The sequence below is a fragment of the Hemiscyllium ocellatum genome, chromosome 18 (genome assembly GCF_020745735.1).
Source record: "Hemiscyllium ocellatum isolate sHemOce1 chromosome 18, sHemOce1.pat.X.cur, whole genome shotgun sequence".
Taxonomy (NCBI): Eukaryota; Metazoa; Chordata; class Chondrichthyes; order Orectolobiformes; family Hemiscylliidae; genus Hemiscyllium; species Hemiscyllium ocellatum.
The window spans coordinates 21,805,366-21,830,927 of record NC_083418.1 but is presented as its reverse complement, the minus strand read 5'-3'; the positions used below and the strand labels follow the sequence as shown (position 1 = coordinate 21,830,927).

General features: G+C 43.2%; 1 protein-coding gene across 1 annotated transcript in view; it reads right to left on the bottom strand.

Annotated features, from left to right (window-relative positions):
• Nucleotides 1-10,584: 10,584 nt before the first annotated feature.
• The window catches only part of mdka (midkine a), an 86,474-nt gene continuing 71,496 nt past the window's right edge, over nucleotides 10,585-25,562 (bottom strand). The window contains exons 4-5 of the mRNA XM_060838416.1: nucleotides 25,315-25,473; nucleotides 10,585-11,334 (exon numbers count right to left, since the gene is read on the bottom strand). Coding sequence (XP_060694399.1) covers nucleotides 11,309-11,334; nucleotides 25,315-25,473 — 185 coding nt within the window. The 3' untranslated portion in view covers nucleotides 10,585-11,308. The remainder of the gene's footprint in view (nucleotides 11,335-25,314; nucleotides 25,474-25,562) is intronic.

The following is a 25,562-nucleotide window of genomic DNA, read 5'->3' as shown; positions in this document are numbered from 1 at the left end:
GAGGACTGGAGGATTGCAAATGTTGTGCCCTTGTTCAAGAAGGGCAGTAGAGATGACCCAGTTATATATCAGTGAGCCTTACATTTGTTGTAGGAAAAGTTTTGGAAAGCATTATAAGAGATAGGATTTATAATCATCTAGCAAGCAACAGTTTGATTGGAAATAATCAACATGGTTTCGTCAAGGGCAGGTCATAGAATCATAGAGATGTACAGCATGGAAACAGACCCTTCAGTCCAACCCGTCCATGCCGATATCCCAATCCAATCTAGTCCCACCTGCCAGCACCTGGCCCATATCCCCCCAAACCCTTCCTATTCAAATACTCATCTTAAATGTTGCAATTGTACCAGGCTCCACCACTTCCTCTGGCAGCTCATTCCATACACGTACCACCCTCTGCTTAAAAAAGTTGCCCCTTAGGTCTCTTTTATATCTTTCCCCTCTCACCCAAAATCTATGCCCTCTAGTTCTGGACTCCCTGACCCCAGGGAAAAGACTTTGTCTATTTATAATATCCATGCCCCTCATAATTTTGTAAACCTCTATAAGTTCACCTCTCAGCCTCCGACGCTCCAGGGAAAACAGCCCCAGCCTATTCAGCCTCTCCTTATAGCTCAAATCCTCCAACCCTGGCAACATCCTTGTAAATCGTTTCTGAACCCTTTCAAGTTTCACAACATCTTTCCAATAGGAAGGAGACCAGAATTGCACGCAATATTCCAACAATAGCCTAACCAATGTCCTGTACAGCTGCAAAATGACCTCCCAACTCCTGTACTCAATACTCTGACCAATAAAGGAAAGCATACCAAATGCCTTCTTCATTATCCTATCTACCTGCGACTCCACTTTCAAGGAGCTATAACCTGCACTCCAAGGTCTCTTTGTTCAGCAACACTCCCTAGGACCTGTCCCTCATGATTCCCTCCAACAACTTGCCCACCACCAACGTCAGGCTTACTGGTCTATAGTTCCCTTGCTTGTCCTTACCACCCTTCTTAAACAGTGACACCATGTTTGCCAACCTCCAGTCTTCCGGCACCTCACCTGTGACTTTCAATGATATAAATATCTCAGCAAGTGGCCCAGCAATCACTTCTCTAGCTTCCCACAGATTTCTAGGGTACACCTGATCAGGTCCTGGGAATTTATCCATCTTTACCCGTTTCAAGACAACCAGAACTTCCTCTTCTGTAATATGGACATTTTGCAAGATGTCTTCATCTATTTCCCTACATTCTATATCTTGCATATCCTTTTCCACAATAAATACTGATGTAAAATACTCATTTTATACCTCACGTATTTTCTGTGGCTCCACACAAAGGCCGCGTTGCTGATCTTTGATGGGCCCTATTCTCTCCCTAGTTACCTTTTTGTCCTTAATGTATTTGTAAACACTCTTTGGATTCTCCTTAACTCTATTTGCCAAAGCTATTTCATGTCCCCTTTTTGCCCTCCTGCTTTCCCTCATATACTCCTAGTAGTATACTCCTACTGCCTTTATACTCTAAGGATTCACCAATCTATCCTGTCTATACCTGACATATGCTTTCTTCTTTTTCTTAACAAAATCCTCAATTTCTTTAGTCATCCAGCATTCCCTATACCTACCAGCCTTCCCTTTCACCCTGACAGGAATATACTTTCTCTGGATTCTCGTTATCTCATTTCTGAAGGCTTCCCATTTTCCAGCCGTCCCTTTACCTGTGAACATCTGCCTCCAATCAGGTTTCAAAAGTTATTGCCTAATACCATCAAAATTGGCCTTTCTCCAATTTAGAACTTCAACTTTTAGATCTGATCTGTCCTTTTCCATCACTATTTTAAAATGAATAGAATTATGGTCGCTGGCCCCAAAGTGCTACACCACTGACACCTCAATCACCTGCCCTGCCTTATTTCCCAAGAGTAGGTCACGTTTTGCACCTTCTCTAGTAGGTACATCCACATACTGAATCAGAAAATTGTCTTGTACACACTTAACAAATTCCTCTCCAACTAAATCCTTAACACTATGGCAGTCCTAGTCTATGTTTAGACAGTTAAAATCCCCGACCATAATTACCCTATTATTCTTACAGGTAGCTGAGGTCTCCTACAAATTTGTTTCTTAATTTCCCTCTGACTATTAGGGGGTCTATAATACAATCCCAATAAGATTATCATCTCTTTCTTATTTCTCAGTTCCACCCAAATAACTTCCCTGGATGTGTTTCCGGAAATATCCTCCCTCAGCACAGCTCTAATGCTATCCCTTATCAAAAATGCCAACTTATTGAATTTTTTGAGAAGGTGACCAAGCATGTGGATGAGGGTAGGGCAGTTGATAAGGTTCCACATAGTAGGTTGTTGGAGAAAATGCAGAGGTATGAGATTAAAGATGACTCAGCAGTTTGGATTAGAAACTGGCTTTCTGTAAGAAGACAGCAAGTAGTGGTTGGTGGAAAATATTCAGCCTGGAGTCTGGGTACTAGTGGTGTGCCACAAGGATCTGTTTTGGGACGACTGCTGTTTGTTATTTTTATAAATGTCTTGGACGCAGGCATAGGTGGATGGGTTAGTAAGTTTGCAGATGACACTAAAGCTGGTAGTGGACAGTGTGGAAGAATGTTGCAGGTTGGAGGGGTACTGGATAAACTGCAGAATTGGGCTGAGAGGTATCAAATGGAGTTCAAAGCAGATGAATGTGAGGTGATTCACTTTGGGAAGAATAACAGGAAGGCAGAATACTGGGTCAATGGAAAGATTCTTAGTAGTGTGGATGTGCAGAGGGACATTGGTGTCCATGTACATAGATCCCTGAAAGTTGCCACCAAGGTTGATAGAGCTGTTAAGAAGGCATACAGTGTGTAAGTTTTATTGGTAGAGGGATTGAGTTCTGGAGCCCTGATGTCATGTTGCAACTGTACAAAACACTAGTACGGCCTCACTTGGAATATTGTGTACAGTTCTAGTTGCCCCATTACAAGAAGGATGTGGAAGCATTGGAAAAAGTGCAGAGATTTACCAGGATGTTGCCTGGTCTGGAGGGAAGGTCTTATGAGGAAAGGCTGAGGGACATTGTAGAGAAAGCAGCTAAGAGATAATTTATTAGAGACATACAAGAGGATAAGAGGATTAGATAGGGTGGTCAGTGAGAATCTTTATCCTAGGATAATGATATGGCGTGTACAAGGGGCATAGCTGCAAATTGAGGGGTGATAGTTTTAAGACACATGTCAGAGGCAGGTTCTTTACTCAGAGAGTGGTAAGGGTGTGGAAATCCCTGCCTACCAATGCAGTTAACTCAGCCACATTAGAAGCATTTGAACAATCCTTGGATAAGCATATGGATGATGATGGGATAGTGTAGGGGAATAGGGGTTTAGATTAGTTCACAGGTCAGCACAACATTGAGGGCCGAACGGCCTGCTCTGTGCTGTATTGTTCTGTGTTCTATGTATAACAATTTGTAGTTACACGGTTACCACTCCCCAGCTTTTAATTGTATCAAATTTCACCATTTGCAATGGTGAGGTTTGTCCCCAGAACATTTTACTGGGGTTCTAGACGTATTTACCACTACATCATCACCTCCTGTTGACATCCTCCAAGCAGATCCCATCACCCATCAAGAAGAACACGTACAAGGAGAGGGCCTTGTAACTCCTGTGTTAAATTGAGTAATGTTATCTATTGATTGTACATGCACTTACCACATCATCTCCATTGCTTTTCATTATTGTGTTTCACGTTTTAGAACAGTTGATTAAAAGATGTGTGTTGAGATGAATTCCATTCTGAGACCGCACAAGTTCCAAATATTGCTCCTTAAAAGAAGAGATGCCAACAGGGAAGCAATCCCACTGAAAAGATAGTAGATCCATTTTCACTGCTCTTTAAGAATTTACTTAAGACACTCAAATGATTTAGAAACACACGAAAAGGACACAGATGCATATATTAGGTCAAGCCAGCTTGACGCAGTTGGTACCCTTGTGCTTGGTTCAGTGCACTATTGAAGGAGTGTAGCAATGTCAGAGGTTACAAGTCCACCTGAGCCACCAAAGTGAGCAGATAACCAGAACCCCATGGTACAATTTGAAGCAAAAGTGGATGCTTTGTCTGGGATTGCTTCTCCATCATTGCAGCTGAAATTAAACAAACACCTTCGCTTGGTGAGCTCTTGCTGTTCACCTTCATAATGGCCACAGCCTTTAACGTAATGAGATACATTCGACACATGCAATTCTTTAAGTGCACAATTTTGCATAGCTGTGCTGCAGATGGGGGAACCTCCATGCTCGCTATGGAAACTTGAACGATTATCATCGAAGACCGGCAGGAGTATTGTATGCAATCTCTGTCGCTAATTAACATCAACATTCAAGGTGTTCAATGAGAGATGCTCAATTGATTCTGAGCTGTAAAACTGAATTCATTAAAATCACTCAAAGAAAAGGCAACTCAGCTACTGAAAGATAATTTAAATTTCCCCACACAAAAAAAATTATCTTAAGCATCATCAATGTATTCATTCCCCACCCTCCCTCTTCGTCTGATCCTTCTACAAATGCACTTGCCTCATAACTGGCATAGGTTACAGTTAGATTGACTTCTCTGTTAAATTAGGCAAAAGTGAGGACTGCAGATGCTGGAAACCAGAGTTTAGATCAGAGTGGTGCTGGAAAAGCACAGCAGGTCAGGCAGCATCCGAGGAGCAGGAAAATCGACGTTTCAGGCAAAAGCCCTTCATCAGGAATAGAGGCAGAGAGCCTCCAGGGTGGAGAGATGGTTTATTCTCTAGCGAAATCTGTGAATAGTTACATCTGATGTGACTGATGAAAGTAAAACATTTATACAGAATTTGAGAAACTGAAGGAATAGTACAATGGAAAAGACAATAGAACAATTTATGAAGAGACTGTACCAAAGATAAACAGAATGCAGTTCGTTACCTTTATTACCTTATCGCAGAACTTCATTACCTTATCATAGTCAACAACTGAGGGCATATTTCCACAGACGCACAAAACATACAATTGGTCAAATCATTCCATCTTGTCCAGCTAAGGTGAACTATTTCCACTTTTCTCAATGTTGTATTAGTTAATCTCCAATAAGAGTATGAGAGTAAGGGGTATCCAGGACACTGTTCTTGATGCGAAACTCAGAACTTGTGCTTGCGATCTCTGTGTTGCATGTCCTTAACTTCTGCCCTGCTTTCTCAGCAAAGAGGCAAAGAAACACGGAAAGCAGAAGATTAAATCTAGAGGTATCCAGAAGGTGAGATTCTCTCCTGTTTTTAAATGACATTAATTAGCTCAAGAATATCATTCAGACAGGAGCAGATGGAGTACTTACTTCATTTAATGGTGAAGTTGCACTGGGAGGGGGCATCTTAAAATAACAATTTATTCACTGCCTTTCACAACCTCAGAGGGCAAAGTTAAAAATCACACACCAGGTTAGTCCAACAGGTTTATTTGGAAGCACTAGCCTTTGGAGCACTGCTCCTTCATCAAATGGTTCTGGAACAGAAGATCATAAGACACAGAATTTACAGAAAAAGATTAGTGTCATGCAACTGAAATGATATATTGAACAAACTTAATTTGGAGATGCCGGTGTTGGACTGGGGGTGTTGGACTTGGACACTCCCTGATGAAGGAGCGACGGTCCAAAAGCTAGTGCTTCCAATTAAACCTGTTGGACTATAGCCTGGTGTTGTGTGATTTTTAACTTTGAACAAACATAAATTGTTATTAAGCTTTTCATCTTTTAGAATGGGTTTCAGGTTTCAGTTCATTAATATGTAAATCCCAGAACTTCTTTTAAGTCTCATTCTCGGGGTAACTTAAGGCTTTATAACAAAAGTGACATGTCAGCTCAGACAATGCATTAAAAATTGGAGTTTAGTGTCTTATACCTTTAATGCATTGTCTGAGCTGAGATGTCACCTTTTGTAATAAAACCTTAAGTTATCTTGAGAAAGAGACTTAAAAGAAGTTCTGGGATTTACATATTAATGAACTGAAACCATTCTAAATGATGAAAGACTGAACAACAATCCAGGTTTGTTCAACATATAATTTCAGTTGCATGACACTGTAAACCTTTTGCTATAAATTCTGTGTCTTATGGTCTTATACTCCACAACCACCTAAAGGAGCAGTGCTCCGAAAACTGGTGCTTCCAAATAAACCTGTTGGACTATAACCTTATACGCTGCAGGCAAGGATGCCCGGAGGCATGGTACATTGGGGAAACCGAGCAAAGGCTACTACAACGGATGAATGGGCACCGCACAACAATCAATAGACAAGAGGGTTCCCTCCCAGTTGGGGAACACTTCAGTGGTCCAGCACATTCAGTCTCGGACCTTCGGGTGACCATCCTCCAAGGTGGACTTCGGGACAAGCAGCAGAGGAAAGTGCCCGAGCAGAGGCTGATAGCTAAGTTCGGTACCCATAGGGAGGGCCTCAACTGGGACCTTGGGTTCATGTCACAGTACAGGTGATCACCATTGCACTACACACACACACACAGATATCCTACACACACACACACACACACACTCTCTCACATACACACAGACACAGGTACACACAGACGTGCACACAAACACCCACACTCTACTGTAGAGACACACACACTCCCACACGCACCCCCTCACAGACTTAAGACACTCTGCACTCACTACACACACACACACACACACACACACTTTCTCACACTCACAACACACACACAGACAGAAAAAGACCCACATGCATACATATATTTTGTGGGGTGAATTTGTACTTGCAGAGTTACATTGCACTTTGCTGAAAAACTGCACACATTCATGTCGAACTCTGAGCTCAAAAACTGCATGAATTTATGTAAAACTCTGTTATCTCACTTTTTAGATTAGAATCAATCTAAACATCAGGTCATAGACAGAGAACACAGGGGGCTAACACCTTCAACATATTGTCTAGCTATCACCATTGTTAGCAGCTAACCCAAGAATGCAACATTAAAAAGGGTTTTGTGATTTACACATGAAATAAGTGAAACTATCACTGTATTCTAACAGATGAAAGGCTTAACAATCAATTTTTCAATATATAATTTCAGTTACATCACACTGCAAATTTTTGCTATAAATTCTGTGTTAAGATTGAGCCCTCCACAATCACCTGATGAAGGAGCGTTGCTCCGAAAGCTAGTGTGCTTCCAATTAAACCTGTTGGACTATAACCTGGTGTTGTGCGATTTTTAACTTTGTACACCCCAGTCCAACACTGGCATCTCCAAATCATGACTATAACCTGGTACGAGATTTTTAACTTTGTCCACGCAGGTTCAATACCGGCTCCTCCACAGCAAGGCAACCTCAGCGAAGCCAAATCACTTGTGTAGTTTAGTCATTGGTGAACTCTAGGAAATATGGGATCTATTTTGTACACAGCTAGGACTCACAAACAGCAACATGATAATAACTGGGAAGCTGTAGTATAGAGCAAGTTTTAGCTCCTCAAGTTTTAACTCTTCTGCGGTTCTTCAAAGTAATGTCATGCAGTCCTTTTTCCCCACTGGATGCATAGATGGCACCTGGATTTAATGACAAGCTTGAAAGGTGGCATCTCTAACAGGTAAAAACAAGAACTGCAGATGCTGGGAACCAGATTCTAGATTAGAGTGGTGCTGGAAAAGCACAGCAGGTCAGGCAGCATCCGAGGAGCAGGAAAATCGACGTTTCGGGCAAAAGCCCTTCATCAGGAATAGAGGCAGAGTGCCTGCAGCGTGGAGAGATAAATGAGGTGAGGGTTAAGGTGAGGAGAAAGTAGCATAGAGTACAATGGGGTGAACCGGGGTGGGGATGAAGGTGATAGGTCAGAGAGGAGGGTGGAGTGGATAGGTGGAAAGGAAGATAGGCAGGTAGGACAAGTCATGGGGACAGTGCTGAGCTGGAAGGTTGGAGCTGCGGTGAAGTGGGGGAAGGGGAAATGAGGAAACTGGAGAAGTCCACATTGATGGCCTGGGGTTGAAGTGTTCTGAGGCGGAAGATGAGGCATTCTTCCACCAGGCATCGGGTGGTGAGGGAACGGCGGTGAGGGAGGCCCAGGACCTCCATGTTCTCGGCTGAATGGGAGGTGGAGTTAAAATGTTGGGCTACAGGACTGTGTGGTTGATTGGTGCGGGTGTCCCAGAGATGTTCCCGAAAGCACTCTGTGAGGTGGCGTCCAGTCTCCCCAATGTAGAGGAGACCGCATTGGGAGCAACGGACACAATAAATGATATTGGTGGATGTGCAGGTAAAACTTTGATGGATTTGGAAGGCTCCTTTGGGACCTTGGATAGAGGTGAGGATGTGTAGGTGCAAGTTTTGCAATTCCTGCAGTGGCAGGGGAAGGTTCCAGGATAGGAGGGTGAGTTGTTGGGGAGCGTGGACCTGACCAGGTAGTCATGGAGGGAATGGTCTTTGCGGAAGGTGGAAAGAGGTGGGAAGGTAAATATATCCCTGGCGGTGGGGTCCATTTGGAGGTGGCGGAAATGTTGTCGGATGATTTCATTTATGCGAAGGTTGGTAGGGTTGAAGGTGAGCACCAGGGGCGTTCTATCCTTGCTACGGTTGGAGGGGTAGGGTCTGAGGGTGGAGGTGCGGGATGTGAACGTGACGCGTTGGAGGGCATCTCTAAACACGTGGGAAGGGAAATTGCAGTCTCTAAAGAAGGAGGCTATCTGCTGTGTTCTGTGGTGGAACTGGTCCTCTGGGGAGCAGATACGACAGAGGCGAAGGAGTTGGGAATATGGGATGGCATTTTTGCAGGAGGTAGGGTGAGAGTCGGTGGGTTTGTAAAACATGTCGGTGTCAAGTTGGTCATCATTAATGGAGATGGAGAGGTCGAGGAAGGGGAGGGAGGTGTCAGAGATAGTCCAGGTAAATTTAAGGTCAGGGTGGAATGTGTTGGTGAAGTTGATGAATTGTTCAACCTCCTTGTGGAGCACGAGGTGGCGCTAATGCAGTCATCAACGTAGCAGAGGAAGAGGTGGGGAGTGGTACCGGTGTAACTACAGAAGATGGACTGTTCTACGTAGCCAACAAAGAGACAGGCATAGCTGGGGCCCATGGCTACTCCTTTGGTCTGGAGGAAGTGGGAGGATTCGAAGGAGAAATTGTTGAGGGCGAGGACCAGTTCAGCCAAACGAGAGAGAGCGTCAGTGGAAGGGTACTGTTGGGGACGTCGGGAGGGGAAGAAACGGAGGGCTTGGAGGCCCCGGTCATGACGGATAGAGGTGTAGAGGGATTGGATATCCATGATGAAGATGAGGCATTTCCCTGGCCTTACATTTTCCTGGCCAAGTCTTGGAGGAGGTGGTGGGCATGGATGGTGTCTTGAACATATGTGGGGAGTTCCTGGACTAGGGGGGATAGGACAGTGTCAAGGTAGGTAGAGATGTGTTCAGTGGGGCAGGAGCATGCTGAGACAATGGGTCGGCCAGGGTGGTCAGGCTTGTGGATCTTGAGAAGGAGGTAGAACCAGGCAGACTATGAGGTTGGAAGCTGTGGGTGGGAGATCTCCTGAGGTGATGAGGTTCGGTATGGTCTGGAAGATGATGGTTTGGTGATGGGGGTTGGGGTCATGGTCGAGGGGGCGGTAGGAGGAGGTGTATTTGAGTTGGCGTCTGGCTTCAGCGATGTAGAGGTCAGTGCGCCAGACGACCACTGTGCCCCCTTTACCTGCTGGTTTGATGGTGAGGTTGGGATTGGAGCAGAGGGAGTGGAGGGCTGCATGTTGTGAGGGTGAGAGATTGGAGTAAGGGGAGGGGGGTGGACAGGTTGAGGCGGGTAATGTCCTGGCGGCAGTTGGAAATGAAGAGGTCGAGGGTGGGTAATAGGCCTGCGTGGGGTGTCCAGGTAGATGGTGTGTGTTGGGCGAAGGGATCCTTGGAAGGTGGGCGGGACTCCTGATTGTAAAAGTGAGCTCGGCGACAGAGGCAGCGGAAGAAGTGTTCGATGTCACGGCGTGTATTAAATTCATTGATGCGTGGGCGGAAGGGGATAAAGGTGAGGCCTTTGCTGAGGACTGATCATTAGTCCTCAGCGAGGCATCTCTAACAGGGCAATGTTGCCTATCTACTGCACTAGATTATTAGCCTTGAATTTGTATTCAAGTTCTTGGAGTGGAGTTTTAATCAATATCCTACAGATTTGGACAAGGTTACTGCAATGCTACCAATTGTGTACAGTTATGATTTGGAGATGCCACAATCACCTGATGAAGGAGCAGCGCTCCGGAAGCTAGTGCTTCCAATTAAACCTGTTGGACTATAACCTGGTGTTGTGAGATTTTTAACTCTGTACAGATTACACTTAATGACAAAAACTTTAAAAATTACAGAAGTTACAGATATGTCCAATCCTGAGAGATACTGTAGTCTACTCATCCAAATGGTTTGTGATACTAATGTCACATTTGTTTGAACCCATTGTACCCGATTTTAGTTTCTGAATCAATTCTCTTGGGTACCGCAATGGCTTATATCCTTCTAAACTCATATCAATATTCACTCTCTGAAGTAGGTCTCAATCACCACAGAAAGCACACATAAGTTTATAAAAAGATTTTATTTGAAAAAAACTCTAGTCCAAGATCTCTCCAGTGAATGGTAAACATTTAGGACAGGAAATGCATTATTATTCATGAACTACATTGTGCCTTCCAAATCTCCATACAATGGCTTTGAAACAAAGAGTATTCAGACTTTAATTGGACTACATTTGTTGCATAATTTCAGAGTTACAATGCAATCCCTCCATCAAAACAATGCCAGTAAAGCAAAATGATTGTTTCTCTTCTGATCTTGTCATCAGTTGTTCAAAAATGCTTTGTGTAGCCCAGATCAATTCTTGCAAAAAAGCCTTCAGGTGTGATGGCCAAGGAGGCTGGGAAAAATTAATGATCAAGAATTCTGCAGAGACACGTGGTGATGTAGGCATTTTGAATGGGGTTAAAAAGGGACAACTGGATCCACAATAAGAACCACCACTACGAGCCGAGAGATTTGTAAGGCATTCTACATGAAAATTATTATCATTGCAGAAATGTACTGTACACATGCCAAAGTCTCAGATTTATAAGCAATAAGAGGGTTTTTTTTTTAAAGAAAGCAATGATTAAAAAGGCAGTTCTTTTACATTAAATTCTACAGATTAGAAGATTACAACAAAAGCTTGGTAAAAGGTATTTTGGTGAGGGGTGGCTGTATAGATTGTGCTGCAGCTCAGATCAACAAGAAGGTGGGTTATACTGTCCAGTTTCTAGAAACTTCCTCACATGCCCTTCTTTCCCTTCTTACCTGTTCAAAAAGATAGAAAAAGAAAAACATTGGTACATATTGATTTACAGCAAGTCATCAATGTTTTACTTCTCACGCAACCTCCTAAGTGGAGCACTCCTGCTCAAATAAGCCAATTGCAAACGTTCTCCTAACTCCACTTTCTGAAACTAGAAATCTCAGCTTTATGTACACTACATTGAAATCCATTTGCCACATTTTTACCCATTTACTTAAACCTATGCACTTTTTGACATTTTTTTCCATGTGGATGAACTCCTGATACCCTGGCAGTCATCATACCTTTATTTTTTTTCCCAGGTGCGAGACACAGTGAAAGACACAAGGTGCATGAATCTTTATTCAAACTTCCACCACCAGGAAGCAAAGAAACACCCGAGTGGCCTCTGACAAGCAGTGCCCTTCACATCAAAGGGCAATGCTGTGTGATCAAACAGTGAAGGGGAGGGCAGGGATTAAATTAAAATAGAGTTGGAGGGTGAAATAATGCACTCCACTCCCTGTGGCACCCACCTCTCCCTGAACAACTCCAGGGTGTTGGTGGACACCGCGTGCTCCTTCTCCAGAGACACCCGGGCTCTAACGTAACCGCGGAAGAGGGGCAGGGAGTTGGCCCTAACGACCCCCTCCATGGCCCACTGTCTGGACCGGTTTATGGCCAGTTTGGCCAGGCCCAAGAGCAGACCCACAAGGAGGTCTTCAGACCTGCCCTCCCTCCTCTGTACCAGGTGCCAGAAGATCAGGAGCGTGGGACTGAAGTGCAACTAAAAGCAGATGAAGTGGTTTTTGAGAAAATTAAAAAGGGAGTGCAAACGGCCACATCCAATATATCCATCGCACCTTTACTGTGTGCCCAGTCTGCTGCGCCAGCAGCATTTGAGCCACATCGTCAAACCAATAACCTCTGGGCAACAAGTGCTCACAGCCAACCACATAGTCAGGACTTGTGTCCAACCCAGCCACATGTGGGCCACCAGTACATAACAAAAGCCACTCTGCCCATTGATCAGAACATTGGGATCGCTTGTTTGAACTGCTCGAGAGGACTGATGTCAGGATTCGTGGGATCCACTGCATGCTGTATAATCTCATCTCTGGAAGGAACAGTCAACACCTTTACACCTTACAAAGGTAAACACTTTGCCTTACAGGAAAGTGAAGGCAAACCAACATGGTCCCTTTTTGACTGGGTTGCCCGTGACCGACTCAGCTGACTGTAATATCAGCTAATGCAATCTCAATTGCCCATTTGACAACCTTCCCTGCTCTCTGGTGCTCACCACCACAGCATTCTCTCGGCCAGACCAATAAAATAAAAGGCCATTACAAAACAACAATTCTACGTCAATGCTATCAAATATTCCAACAATGTTTCATGGGTTTTGGCCTGTCTTAGTGATCCTGCGCAGTGCTAACCTGGTGGTGCAGCAAAGTTGATGGAAGGGTAGCTAAACTAGGAACAAACATTCATCTCTGAGCTTTAAGACCTCATGTTATGGACCAGACCAGACCCCCTTCAAAGCATTTTCAAAAAGGTAACCTAGACCCTAACTTTTTCTTATTTTAAAAGGTAATTGTGAACTGTTGTGTCCCAGGTGCAATGTAGCTGGTCAAACGACTTAATGTGGAGTAAAACAATTTATTGAAATATTGTATTCAAAGTATAAACAAAATAAATAATAACTTATTCCTTTGGAAAACTTAACTGAATAGATACATGATTACTAATAAACTGTTCCAATACAGTGATATCCCAAAAATATACCCCTTGGCCAACAGGCAAATTCAGGCACAGATGCTCACATGCAGTTCTCTAATCCAGGAGGAAAAAAAAATTGAGAAAATTCAGACAGACAGTGTAGCAACTGGGAAGCATTTACTGAAGCTTCCAACTCTGTTGAGACATCAACAGCTTCTGAAAATCCAAAACCCAGAAATCTGGATCTGAGAGAGCTGGGCACACCCACTGAGGCCGTTAAACAAAGACCCAAGGCCCCCCAAGCTGTTTACTCCAATAGCTCTGCTAGTCTGGTTGGAACCTCTGCTTTAAACCACTCTGTTAAACAAAAAAAAATGACAAAATAACCTCTTAAAGTCACAGCATCATCACAGTCAATTGGGAAAAGAGTTACTACAAACTATTGCTTGTATTCATTGTCATTTAGAAAGTCAAGAGGTCATTTAATCAAGGTTTTAAGATACTAAGGAAATCCCATATAGTCAACAGAGTTATAATTTTCACTAGCTGGGGAGTCTAGGAACTGGGGCATAACAGAAATTGAAAATTTAGGAAACATTCCTCACAGTAGGAGTTTGGAATTCTGATCTGAAAATGTTAATTAATGTTTGGTCAAAGATTAATTTTAAAATTGGGATTGATTTGTTTTCCAAAACAAAATGGTTTGAAAAGGTAAAAGGGGCAAGACAGTATATGGTATATTTGGTCACACTTCAGACATGTTCTCACTGAACAGTGGAACAGGTTTCAGAGGCTAAATGTTCCCTCTATTTCGTGTGGTAAGCTGAGAATGGTTGTTCACAACTCCATATTCATGGAGTAGAACACTTTGCATTTGTCATACACCTCTCTACTTAGATCTAGTGCCCTCATCGCCATCTTGTGCAATTAATGCACCTCTTGAGACCATTTAACCTAGAGCCTTGTGCAAGGTACACCTTCTTCTTTCTGGCCAGAGAGAATACAATGAGCTCCCCTGCCCTGTCAGAAAGAACACTAGTCATCTCCCTTATTATAGAAGATGCTTGGAGATATTGTCTAGGTTTGAAGGACACAGAAGGAGTTTGCAACAAAAACAAAAATTGCTGGAAATGCTCAGCAGGTCTAGCATCTGTGGAGAGAAATCAGAGTTAACATTATGGGATCAATGACCCTTCCTCAGAAACGATGGTAGCTCGGAAAAAGTTGGTTTATATGCCGAAGACAGAATGGGGTGGGGGAGAGTAAACAATAGTTGGAGATCGAGCCCAAAGAGAGAGAGAAGAACAGTTGGACAGACAAAGAAGTCAATAACAATCAGCCTGGGCGAATGAATAACTATTTACAAAGTTTCACAATATCTTTCCGATAGGAAGGAGACCAGAACTGCATGCAATATCCCAACAGTGGCCTAACTAATATCCTGTACCACTGCAACATGACCTCCCAACCCCTGTATTCAATACTCTGACTGATAAAGGAAAGCATACCAAAAGCCTTCTTCACTATCCTATCTACCAGCGACTCCACTTTCAAGGAGCTGTGAACCTGCACTCCAAGGTCTCTTTTTTTCAGCAACACTCCCTCGGACTTCACCATAATGTGTATAAGTCCTGCTAAGATTTACTTTCCCAAAATGCAGCACCTTGCATTTATCTGAATTAAACTCCATCTGCCATTTCTCAGCCCATTAGCCCTGCTGATCAAGATCCTGTTGTAATCTGAGGTAACATTCTTCACTGTCCACTACACCTCCAATTTTGGTGTCATCTGCAAACTTACTAACTGTACCTCTTATGCTCGCATCCAAATCATTTATGTAAATGATGAAAAGTGGAGGACCCAGCACCGATCCTTGTGGCACTTCACCGGTCACAGGCATCCACTCCGAAAAACCACCCTCCACCACCACTCTCGGTCTTCTACCTTTGTGCCAGTTATATATCCAAATGGCTAATTCTCCCTGTATTCCATGAGATCTAACCTTGCTAACCAGTCCCCCATGGGAAATCTTGTTGAACACTTTACTGAAGTCCATACGGATCATATCTATCGCTCTGCCCTCATCAATCCTCTTTGTTATTTCTTCAAAAAACTCAGTCAAGTTTGTGAGACATGATTTTCTACGCCCAAAGCCAGGTTGACTATCCCTATCGGCATGGTGACTCAGTGGTTAGCACTGCTGCCTCACAGTACCTGGGTCACAAGTTCAATAGTTGAAAATGTGTTGCTGGAAAAGCGCAGCAGGTCAGGCAGCATCCAAGGAACAGGAAATTCGACATTTCGGGCATAAGCATTCCTGATGAAGGGCTTATGCCCAAAACATCGAATTTCCTGTTCCTTGGATGCTGCCTGACCTGCTGCGCTTTTCCAGCAACACATTTTCAGCTCTGATACTCCAGCATCTGCAGACCTCACTTTCTCCTCACAAGTTCGATTCCAGCCTTGGGCGACTGTCTGTGTGGAGTTTGTACATTCTCCGTGTCTGCGTAGGGTTTCCTCCAGGTGCTGCATTTTCCTCCCACAGTCCAAAAGATGTGTAGGTTAGGTGAATTGACCATGCTAAATTGTCCATAGTGTTAGGTGCATTAGTCAGGGGTAAACGTAGGGGAATGGGTCTGGGTGGGTTGCTCTTATGAGGGTCGGTGTGAACTTGTTGGGCCAGAGGGCCCATTTCCACACTGTAGGGAATCTAATCAGTCCTTGCCTTTCATGCACATACATGCATATTCTGTCCCTCAGGATTCCCTCCAACAACTTGTCCACCACCAAGGTCAGGCTCATTGGTCTATAGTTCCCTGGCTTGTCCTTACCACCCTTCTTAAACAATGGCACCATGTTAGCCAACCTTCAGTCTTCCAGCACCTCACCTGTGACTATCGATGATCCAAATATCTCAGCGAGAGGTCCAGAAATCACTTCCCTAGCTTTCCAGAGTTCTCGGGTACACCTGATCAGGTCCTAGGGATTTATCTATTTTTATGCATTTCAAGACATCCAGAACTTCTTGAAAAATGTCCATATTACAGAGGAAGATGTCACCATTTATTTCCGTACATTCTATATCTTCCATATCCTTTTCCATAGTAAATACTGATGCAAAATACTCATTTAGCATCTCCCCCATTTTCTGCGGCTCCGCACAAAGGCTGTCTTGAGGGGCCCTATTCTCTGCCTAGTTACTCTTTTGTCCTTAATGTATTTGTAAAAACCCTTTGGATTCTCCTTAACTCTATTTCCCAAAGCTATCTAATGTCCCCTTTGTGCCCACTTAAGTATACGCCTACTGCCTTTATACTCTAAGAATTCACTCGACCTATCCTGTCTGTACTTGACATATGCTTCCTTCTTTTTCTTCACCAAACCCTCAATTTCTTTAGTCATCCGGCATTCCCTATACCTACCAGCCTTCCCTTTCACCCTGACAGGAATATACTTTCTCTGGATTCTTGTTATCCCATTTCTGAAGGCTTCCCATTTTCCAGCCGTCCCTTTACCTGTGAACATTTGCACCCAATCAGCTTTTGAAAGTTCTTGCCAAATACTGTCATAATTAGCCTTTCTCCAATTTAGAACTTCAACTTTTAGATTTGGTCTATCCTTTTCCATCATTATTTTAAATCTAACAGAATATAGTCGCTGGCCCCAAAGTGCTCCACCACTGACACCGCAGTCACCTGCCCTGCCTTATTTCCCAAGATTAGGTCACATCTTGCATCTTCTCTAGTTGTTACATCCACATACTGAATCAGAACATTGTCTTGTACGCTTAACAAATTCCTCTCCATCTAAACCCTTAACACTATGGCAGTCCCAGTCTATGTTTGGAAAGTTAAAATCCCCGACCATAATTACCCTATTATTCTTACAGGAAGCTGAGGTCTCCTACAAATTTGTTTCTCAATTTCCCTCGGACTATTAGGGGGTCTATAATACAATCCCAATAAGATGATCATCCCTTTCTTATTTCTCAGTTCCACCCAAATAACTTCCCTGGATGTATTTCCAGGAATATCCTCCCTCAGTACAGCTATAATACTATCCCTGATCAAAAATGCCACACCTCCTCCTCGCTTGCCTCCCTTTATATCCATCCTGTAACATTTGTATCCTGGAACAGTAAGCTGCCAGTCCTGCCCATCCCTGAGCCATGTTCCTATAATTGATATCCCAGTCCCATCCCAATGCTCCCTGGAGCATCGGAGGCTGAGGGGTGACCTTATGGAGGTTTACAAAATTATGATAGGAATGGATAGGGTAAATTGACAAAGTCTTTTCCCTGGGGTGGGGGAGTTCAGAACCAGCAGGCATAGGTTTAGGGGGAGAGGGGAAAAATATAAAAGAGACCTACAGGGCATGCAGAGGTTGGTACATGTATAGAATGAACTGCCAGAGGAAGTGGTGGAGGCTAATATCGTTGCAACATTTAAAAGGCAGCTGGATGGGTATACGAATAGGAAGGTTTGGAGGGATATGGGCCGGGTGTTGGCAAGTGGGACTAGATTGGGTTGGGATATCTGGTCGGCATGGACGGGTTGAACCGAAGGATCTGTTTCTGTGCTGTCCATCTGTATAACTCTAGTGGACAATTAGTGGCCAATAATGGGTTGTGTGTAATAGCAGACCATGTGATAACAAAGCCTGGTATGTAGGGGTTGGGGGTAAGGACATGGGAGAAGGCACCTCAGCCCTAAAATTGTTGAACTCGAAATGTAGAGTTCAGAAGGTTGCATAGTTTGCATCAAGTATCATATTCAAAATCATGGCATTAACTTTGCTTTGAGATTGATTGTTGCAAGAGACAGCAGATATCAGTGATAACTTTTAGTGAAATGAGACTGTTGCACAGGCTGTATCCTAGTGAGACTAAGCTAAGAGAAATGGTTCCTGAAAACTACTGCTTCTTGAGTTCATTGCAAGTCCATTGCCATGTTTCAATGAATAATTGTAAAGCGCCATGATCGTTTCCCACAGTAGACAGGCAGGAGGTTGAAAGAAGTCAACAAGCTAGACAACATCAGGAGGTGGAGAAGACAACGTTTCAGATGTAACCCTGCTTCAGGACATGGGTGTGGGTGTAGGGGCTGCTGCACCTGAAATGTCGGCTTCTCCACCTCCTGATGCTGCCTGGTCTGCTGTGTTCTTCCAGCCTCCAGCTCATCCACTTTGGATTCCAGCAGCTGCAGTTTCTTTTTTTTGTCTCTAATGCTTGCTTACCACAGCTAGTGTGAGGAGACTGGCGTGAAGTCTACTTCTGCCCGAACAAGGAGGAAACCTGGTATTTTTGTGATTATCTGATCCACATGTTACCAGCCTTGCCAACAGCCAATCCTGTGTGAACAGTACCTTTAGAGAGAGAGGGCTTCTCCTCTCAACCTTGTTGCTGTGCAACAGCTTGTCCCCAACTCTACTCCCTCTGCTCATTCTCCCAGTCTATGTGCAGACCAAGGTAGGTGCTGCTGGAGCACCTGTGACTGGGTGCTAGTCAGAACTAAAATGTGCAAACTCCCTGTCGGTTTCAGGAGCTTTGAGAAATAGTGGAAAAACTCGCAGCATTTTACAAATTCAGACAGAGCAAATGTATCAGCAATTAACCCCTAAGCAGGTGGTGACCCCTATCAAATGGTGTTGATGGAATTGGGGAAGGATTTACATTTGGGAGGAGTTATCCTGATGCTGAACGCGTGTCCAGTTATTTGAGCTTAAGGAAGAGTGTGAGTTGCACGAAGGACGGAATGACACCAGTCGAGTCAGATTTGACCACTGACTGAAATCACGACCTGCCACCTTGCATACCTTCATGAACTTACCTCCTCTCATTCAGATGCAAGCTCCTTATTCAAGCTGCCTACCGAAATACAATGTGTCATATGTATCTATGGAAACTCTTTTACTAATTATATGCCCATTCTGCAAGTTTGTTAATAACTTCTCATAATTCATTGCAATCCTCCTCAGTATTATTCCACTCCCCACAAATTTTCAGTGCCACTGCAAGTCAGAAATTGTCTTAATCCCAGAGTCCTAATCATACATGCACATTGTGAACAGCAGTGGCCTCGGCACTGATCCTTTTGGAACATCGCTTTCTACTCTCTGTCACTCTAAATAACTACTCTTTATCTCTATTATAGTGCTGTCTTGAAGTCAGCCAGTAATCAATTCTGCTACTTGACCCCTGACTCTGCATTCTCTCCTGTACTCTATTATGAGCGTTCATTATTCTATTGTGTTCAGTCCTGACCTATTTTCTTGCCTGTACGTGCCTCCACTTTAAATCTTTTACTAAAATATCCCTTTCTTCACTGACTCAAAAAGGTTTGTGCATTGAATACAGTTCACATTCAGTAATTTATTCCTATTTGCTTAATAGGTTTCAGTCCAGGTTATCAGGATTCCTTCCATTCCTTCGAAAACCAATCACGAAGACTAATCAGTTCAACAAGACAAAGGCTTCCCCTTCTCTATCAGTACTGATCCAGTTATCCTCAATCAATATTAATTCCTATGCTAGGATGATCCTAGGGGAAGATCTCTCCCATGGCTGCCTTTTGCTATGAAGAATGGACTATTCAAACTCTTCTCCTGCAACATGATTGCAGACTATTGTAAAGGGCTCCAAGGATTTCATCTCTCCAGTTGGAATGCATCTACGAGGCTGTCCTTGCTACCTCTACTTGATCTGAAGGAAACTGAAGCGAATATTGGCCCTTTGCATGTACACAATTCTGTGAACTGATTAACCTTACTCCTTCCCGAAGGTGTTGACTTATTCCTGAAGGGAGTTGCAAAAGCAATGCCACTCTCTGTCAAGAGGTCATTGCAAACACGAGCACCAAGCTCTTCAAGGACATATGAAAATCTCAATCGAGCCCAATTCACTCCCTCGCCATCTCTTGTTCCTCAGTTTTACCTCCTGCAAGTGATCAGCAAAAAGTGCAGGAAAAGCGGAGGTTGGGACTGATCCTTTACATGGGAGATGGCACTGAGGTTTCCAAACTTTCAGTCCTTTTCCTCCACACACATCCACTCCACCGCAAGTATGAAGTTAACCAAAACTAGCTCTCATTCTCAAACTTTAGTCCGAATGAATAATGAGATAAGGGAAATCTTAGGATTTTTTTTGTGGAGGTGGAAGAGAGCTGTTCAGAGGGTTGGTGCAGACTCGATTGGCTGAATGCGTTCTTCCCACACTTGGGGATTCAGTGTTCCTATATTTGATCAGAAGCACTCGTAATGGATTTCACTCTTCATGCAATCTCTTATAAATTCATTTTTCTCTTCAGTTGTTGCAAGTTAGAAGAACAGGGAGAATGACAGGAGTGGGCTCGAGGCATCAAACAATAGAAGACAGTGAACGACACAGCAGGCAAAGTGATATCACCATGCGAGGAGGACCAGAGAGGGTGTTTATGGGTAAGTATTCAATCTAAAGTACAGAAACATTGGAGGTTTATGGGTAAGCATTTAAGCTAAACCACTTATACAGAGGAACCATGATAATCCAAATGTCAATTACGTGAATTTCAGATTATCTGAGTAAGATCACAGAGTCCCAGTGCTTGGCTAAACTGTATTATCCAGCATTTGACAAAATATTCCCCGCCCATATCGTTTGGATAACCAAGGTTCCTCTGTACATAGGAGATCCATGGATAAGCGTTTAAACTAAACACCTATACATTGGAGATCCTGTGACACTGTGGATAACATTTCTAAATCAGTGGCAGAAACATCGGGCTCGACTCCCGTGCTGACATTGGATGACTGGCTAAACAGGTCAATTGTCAGCCCGTAAGTCCTTCGAATACATCAAGCAGTAGGTGGCGAGGGCACCCTGTTCAGCCATATCGCAGAAGAAGAGAAATTGCAAACCAATGCAGAATTTCCCCCATAATCAGGGATCAATTCAACTGGAAGCAGACAGGCAACACGGAAGTGTGGAAATGCTTTCTGGAAATGAGGATGGTAGAAAACTCAAGATGGATCATCTAACTCAATTTAGATCTAGAAATTATTTTAAAAACTGATGGAAATAAATCAAGTTGAATTGAAGGAACTTAAAAATAGGTAACAATAGCATGGAAGATTCAAAGAAATTCTCTAAAGTGACTTCAGCCTAAGGGAAGGAGCAGAACTGCGGATGCTGAAAACCTGAAACAACAAAAACAGAAATTGCTGGGGAACGTCAGCAGGTCTGGCAGCATGTGTGAAGGAAAAACCAGCATTAACATTCCTTCAGATGGACAGAAAATGCAAGTCCATTATTAAGGAGGAAATTGCAGGACATTTATGAAACTTAATGCAATTAAACACAGAGTCCTTTGTGAAAAGGAAAATTTGCTAGAGTTCTTTGAGGATGTAAAAAATAGAATTATTAAAGGGGAACTGGTAGAGGTAGCGTATTTGGATTGGATTTCCAGATGGTATTCAATAAAATGCCACATAAAAAGGTTTTTGCACATTATCTCAGTGCCATAAGCTCTTAATGTATTAGCATAAATTGAGGGTCGGTTAACTCCAAAGATAGATTCAGGATTAATGGGTCTTTTTTCCAGCTCGGAAAGGTTAATGAGTGGAGTGCCACAAGGATCAGTTGTTGGGCAATCATTTACATTCTATATTGATGACTTCGAGGGGGGAGCATAGTGTAATGTATCCACGTTTGCTGATGATACAAAAATAGGTGGAAGAGCATATTAGGATGAGGACATTAGAAACCTGCGGTGATATACACATAAGTTGAGTGGGCAAAAATTTGGCTGATAGAGTTTCACGTAGCGAAGTGCGAAGACGTACTTTATTTTAGGAATAATCAAAGGACAGTCTGTTATTTAAATAGAGAGAGATTCCAACAAAGTGTAGCTCAGCAGGATCTAGATGTTCTTATACATGAAACATACAAAGTTACCATGCAGGTGCAGTAAGTAATTAAAAAGGTGGCCAGTGGAATTTTGTTTTTTTTATTGCTAACGTTTTGGAGTTTAAAAATAGTAACAAGATGTTCCAACAGTACAGGATGTTGGGGAGTACTATGTACAGCTTTCTCCCCCCATATTTAAGAAAGGACATACTGTCATTGGAGACAGTTCAAGACAGATTCACTAAGCTGACTGCTGCGATGAAGGGTTGACTTATCAGGAAATGACTAAACAGGTTAGGCCTTTAATCTTGAGGGTTTAGAAGAATGAAGCTTGATCTTATTGAAACTTACAGAAGATCCTGAGAGGGCTTGACAAGGTCGATGTTGAGACAGTGCATTCACTAGGAACTTTGAGCACAATGAGGGGACATTCATTTAAAACTGAGATGCAAAGAAATTTCTTCTCTCAGAGGGTTGCTAGTATCTGGAATTCTCTTTCCTAGTCATGGAGACTAGATCACTGGAAGTATTAAAGAGGAGGTAGAGAGACATTTGTACTGCAGCAGAATTGAGGTGTATTGAGGAATTGGCATAAATTGAGGCCGGAGGTAGATCATCCATTATCTTACAGAATGGTGAGGCAGGCTTGAGGCATATTCTACTCCTGCTCACATTTGTTATACTCTGATTGTGACAATGCATTGGCTTTAAAAAGTTTTATTTTGTCCTGGTTTGTTTTTTAAATGAAGAAAGTTTGAGATAGAGATACCAACTGGCCTACTCAGAGCCAATAAAGTAAACAGCTTGTAAGACCTTAGGGATTTTGTTTTGAGGTGGGAAACAATAGAAGCAGCCTGAATGGGTGAGAGTGTGCTCCCTTAGAAACAGGACTTTTTTTTTTAAGTTTTAGCTTACAGTGGCTGCTGTGATCTTGAAGCTGGATACGAAATATTTTATTCCTCTCTCTGTTGCAGCTAAAAGCTGGGGTTCTCTTCCTATTGCTAGAATTGCATGTGAGACAATCTATTTTACTGAATTTGCCTTTGCCAAGGATATGTTTATGGGATGTTACTATATTAGTACAGCTACTGTTTGGTAGTTAAATAATATATTATGCTGTTAAGTTTTCCAGTTGGGGTAAGTTATTCCAGTTTCTTCTTTCTTTTGTTGTAATTTAACTATAGTGGATGAATAAAGTGTGTTTTGCTTTGAAGCCAGTAGTTTGACCAATCAAATTACATCCAGAACACAATGCCTGGCACATGCCTTTAAAATAAGAAAATATTAGGGTCTAGGCTACCTTCTTAATATATTTTGAGGGCTTGGTCTGATCCATAGCATTCATGATTTGCAACTAGCTGGCAAGTTCTTTTTGTCCAGATCAGGCAAAAGCATTACATTTCTCGCTGTTATTTTTAGTTAATCCAACAGACAGGAGCATAACAGGGTACCTCAGTCCCGTTGAATGTACTTCCTCCACCAATATGCCAACTCTATAAGACATTTCATGTGTTCTGAACAATTGCACATACAAGAAATGTCATCAGCTAGAAGAGCTCAAGCTCTATGTTTCAAAGTTTGAACAGTGGCCAGCATGATTGAGATAGTTCATTTCTGGAGGTGATTTCACTTCCAACACTCGGCTTAACGTACTCTCGCTTTCACTTAAAGCCATGCTTAGCCTCAACTATTACCCCTGATCTGGCATACCGTCACTCAAGTGTGTGTGCAGTCACACTCAAGCTGATGGGTAGGTATGAAGCACTTCCCCTGCAGCTGTTTTTGGCCACTGCCCACTATCATATCCTATCATGGTCTCACCCACACAACCTTTGCAGCCTCCTCCAGCTTTTAATCACCAAGGCCACTTCACAGAATCACAGAAGTGCTACAGCTTAGAAAGAGGCCATTGGCCCATCATGCCTTCACCAGCTCTTTAAACAAGCATCATTTCCTAGTGCCAAACTCCTGCTTTCTCCCCACATACTGTTGGGCAATATTTCTGTCCAGGTAATCATCCAACATCCTCTTAAATGCTCAGTTGAACCTCCCTCCACCACATTTCTGAAACTACTGGCAGTGTGAAAAAGTTGTGGTTATTAGAGATCAACCATCATAGCTCTGGGACATCTCTGCAGAGATTCCTCAGGGTAGTTCCCCAGCCTTAAGATGCTTCATCAATGACCCTTCCCCCATCATAATGTCAAAAGTGGGGCGGGGGGGGGGGGGGGGGGGGGGGAATGTTCACCGATGAGGGCACAATGTTTAGCATCCTCAGATATTGAAGCAGTGCATGTTCAAATGCAACAAGGATCTGAACAGTATCTAGGCTTGGAACGACAAATGACAGGTAATACTTGTGCCACACAAGTGTCAGGGAATGCCAATTGTCAACAAGAAACAATATAACCACCACCCCTTGACATTCAATGGTATTACCATCACTGAATCCCCCACTATCAACATCGTTGAAGTTATCATCAACTAGAAACTCAACTAGTCTCACCATATAAACACAGTGGCTATAAGAGCAGGTCAGAAGCTAAGAATACTGCAGTTAAGTAATTAATTTCCTGACTCCAAAGCCTGTCCACCATCTACAAGGGACAAGTCAGGAGCATGATGGAATATTCCCCATTCCCTGGATGAGTGCAACTCCAACGACGCTCTAGAAACTTGACACCATTCAGGGCAAAACAGCCTGTTTTTTTAGCACCAAGTCTACAAACATTCACTCCCTCCCACACCAATGCTCTGCAGCAGCTGTTTGTACCATCTACAAGATGCACAGCAGAAAATCACCAAAAGATTCTTAGACAGCTCCTTCCAAACCCACAACCACTTCAATCTGGAAGGACAAGAGCAGCAGATACATGGCAACACCATCATCTACAAGTTCCCCTCCAAGCCACTCACCATCCTAACTTGGCAATATATCACTGTTCCTTACTATCACTGGGTCAAAATCCTAGAATTCCCTCCACAAAGGCACTGTGGGTCTACCCACACCACAGCAGTTCAAGAAGGCAGCTCACACCACCTTCTCAAGAGTAAATTCAGATGGGCAGTAAATGTTGGTCAGCCAGCAACACTTGTGTCCCACAAGAGAATAGAGAAAGCAATGTTCTAGAGTGAATATCATTTATGCAGCACTCCAGGTAGACTAACCATTCAAAGTTAGTCAGACAATTCCAGCTGCTAGTCTTTGAAACTTTGGTTCTTTAAGAATGTGCTCACAAGCTATTTTAAAGGAACAGGCCCTGGTGATCATTTAGCTGTCAGGCATTCTGAAGTGGCCCATTCTAAGTTACAGCTCTCCACAAGCTTGCAAACACTCACACAAGGTATCATATATCACATCTTCAATTCCTGCCTCAGAAGGCAGTGGTATGGTACTCACCTTTTGATTTTGACTTGGATTTATCACAGGACTTTGTGACCTTCACTGACTGCTCACACTCCGCATTGAACAGTGCCTTCTTTAGGGTTCCATTGCGGGTTTTTAGACCAGTCTCGGTGTCGCATTCGCCCCAGTTTCCAAACTTGTACTTGCAGTCACCTGTGAAGAAAATGGTGAAATCAGGAAAGCATTCCTGGCTACATACTTTCGAACCAACCTGCTCAGAGATGTTATTACACACAGTGGGG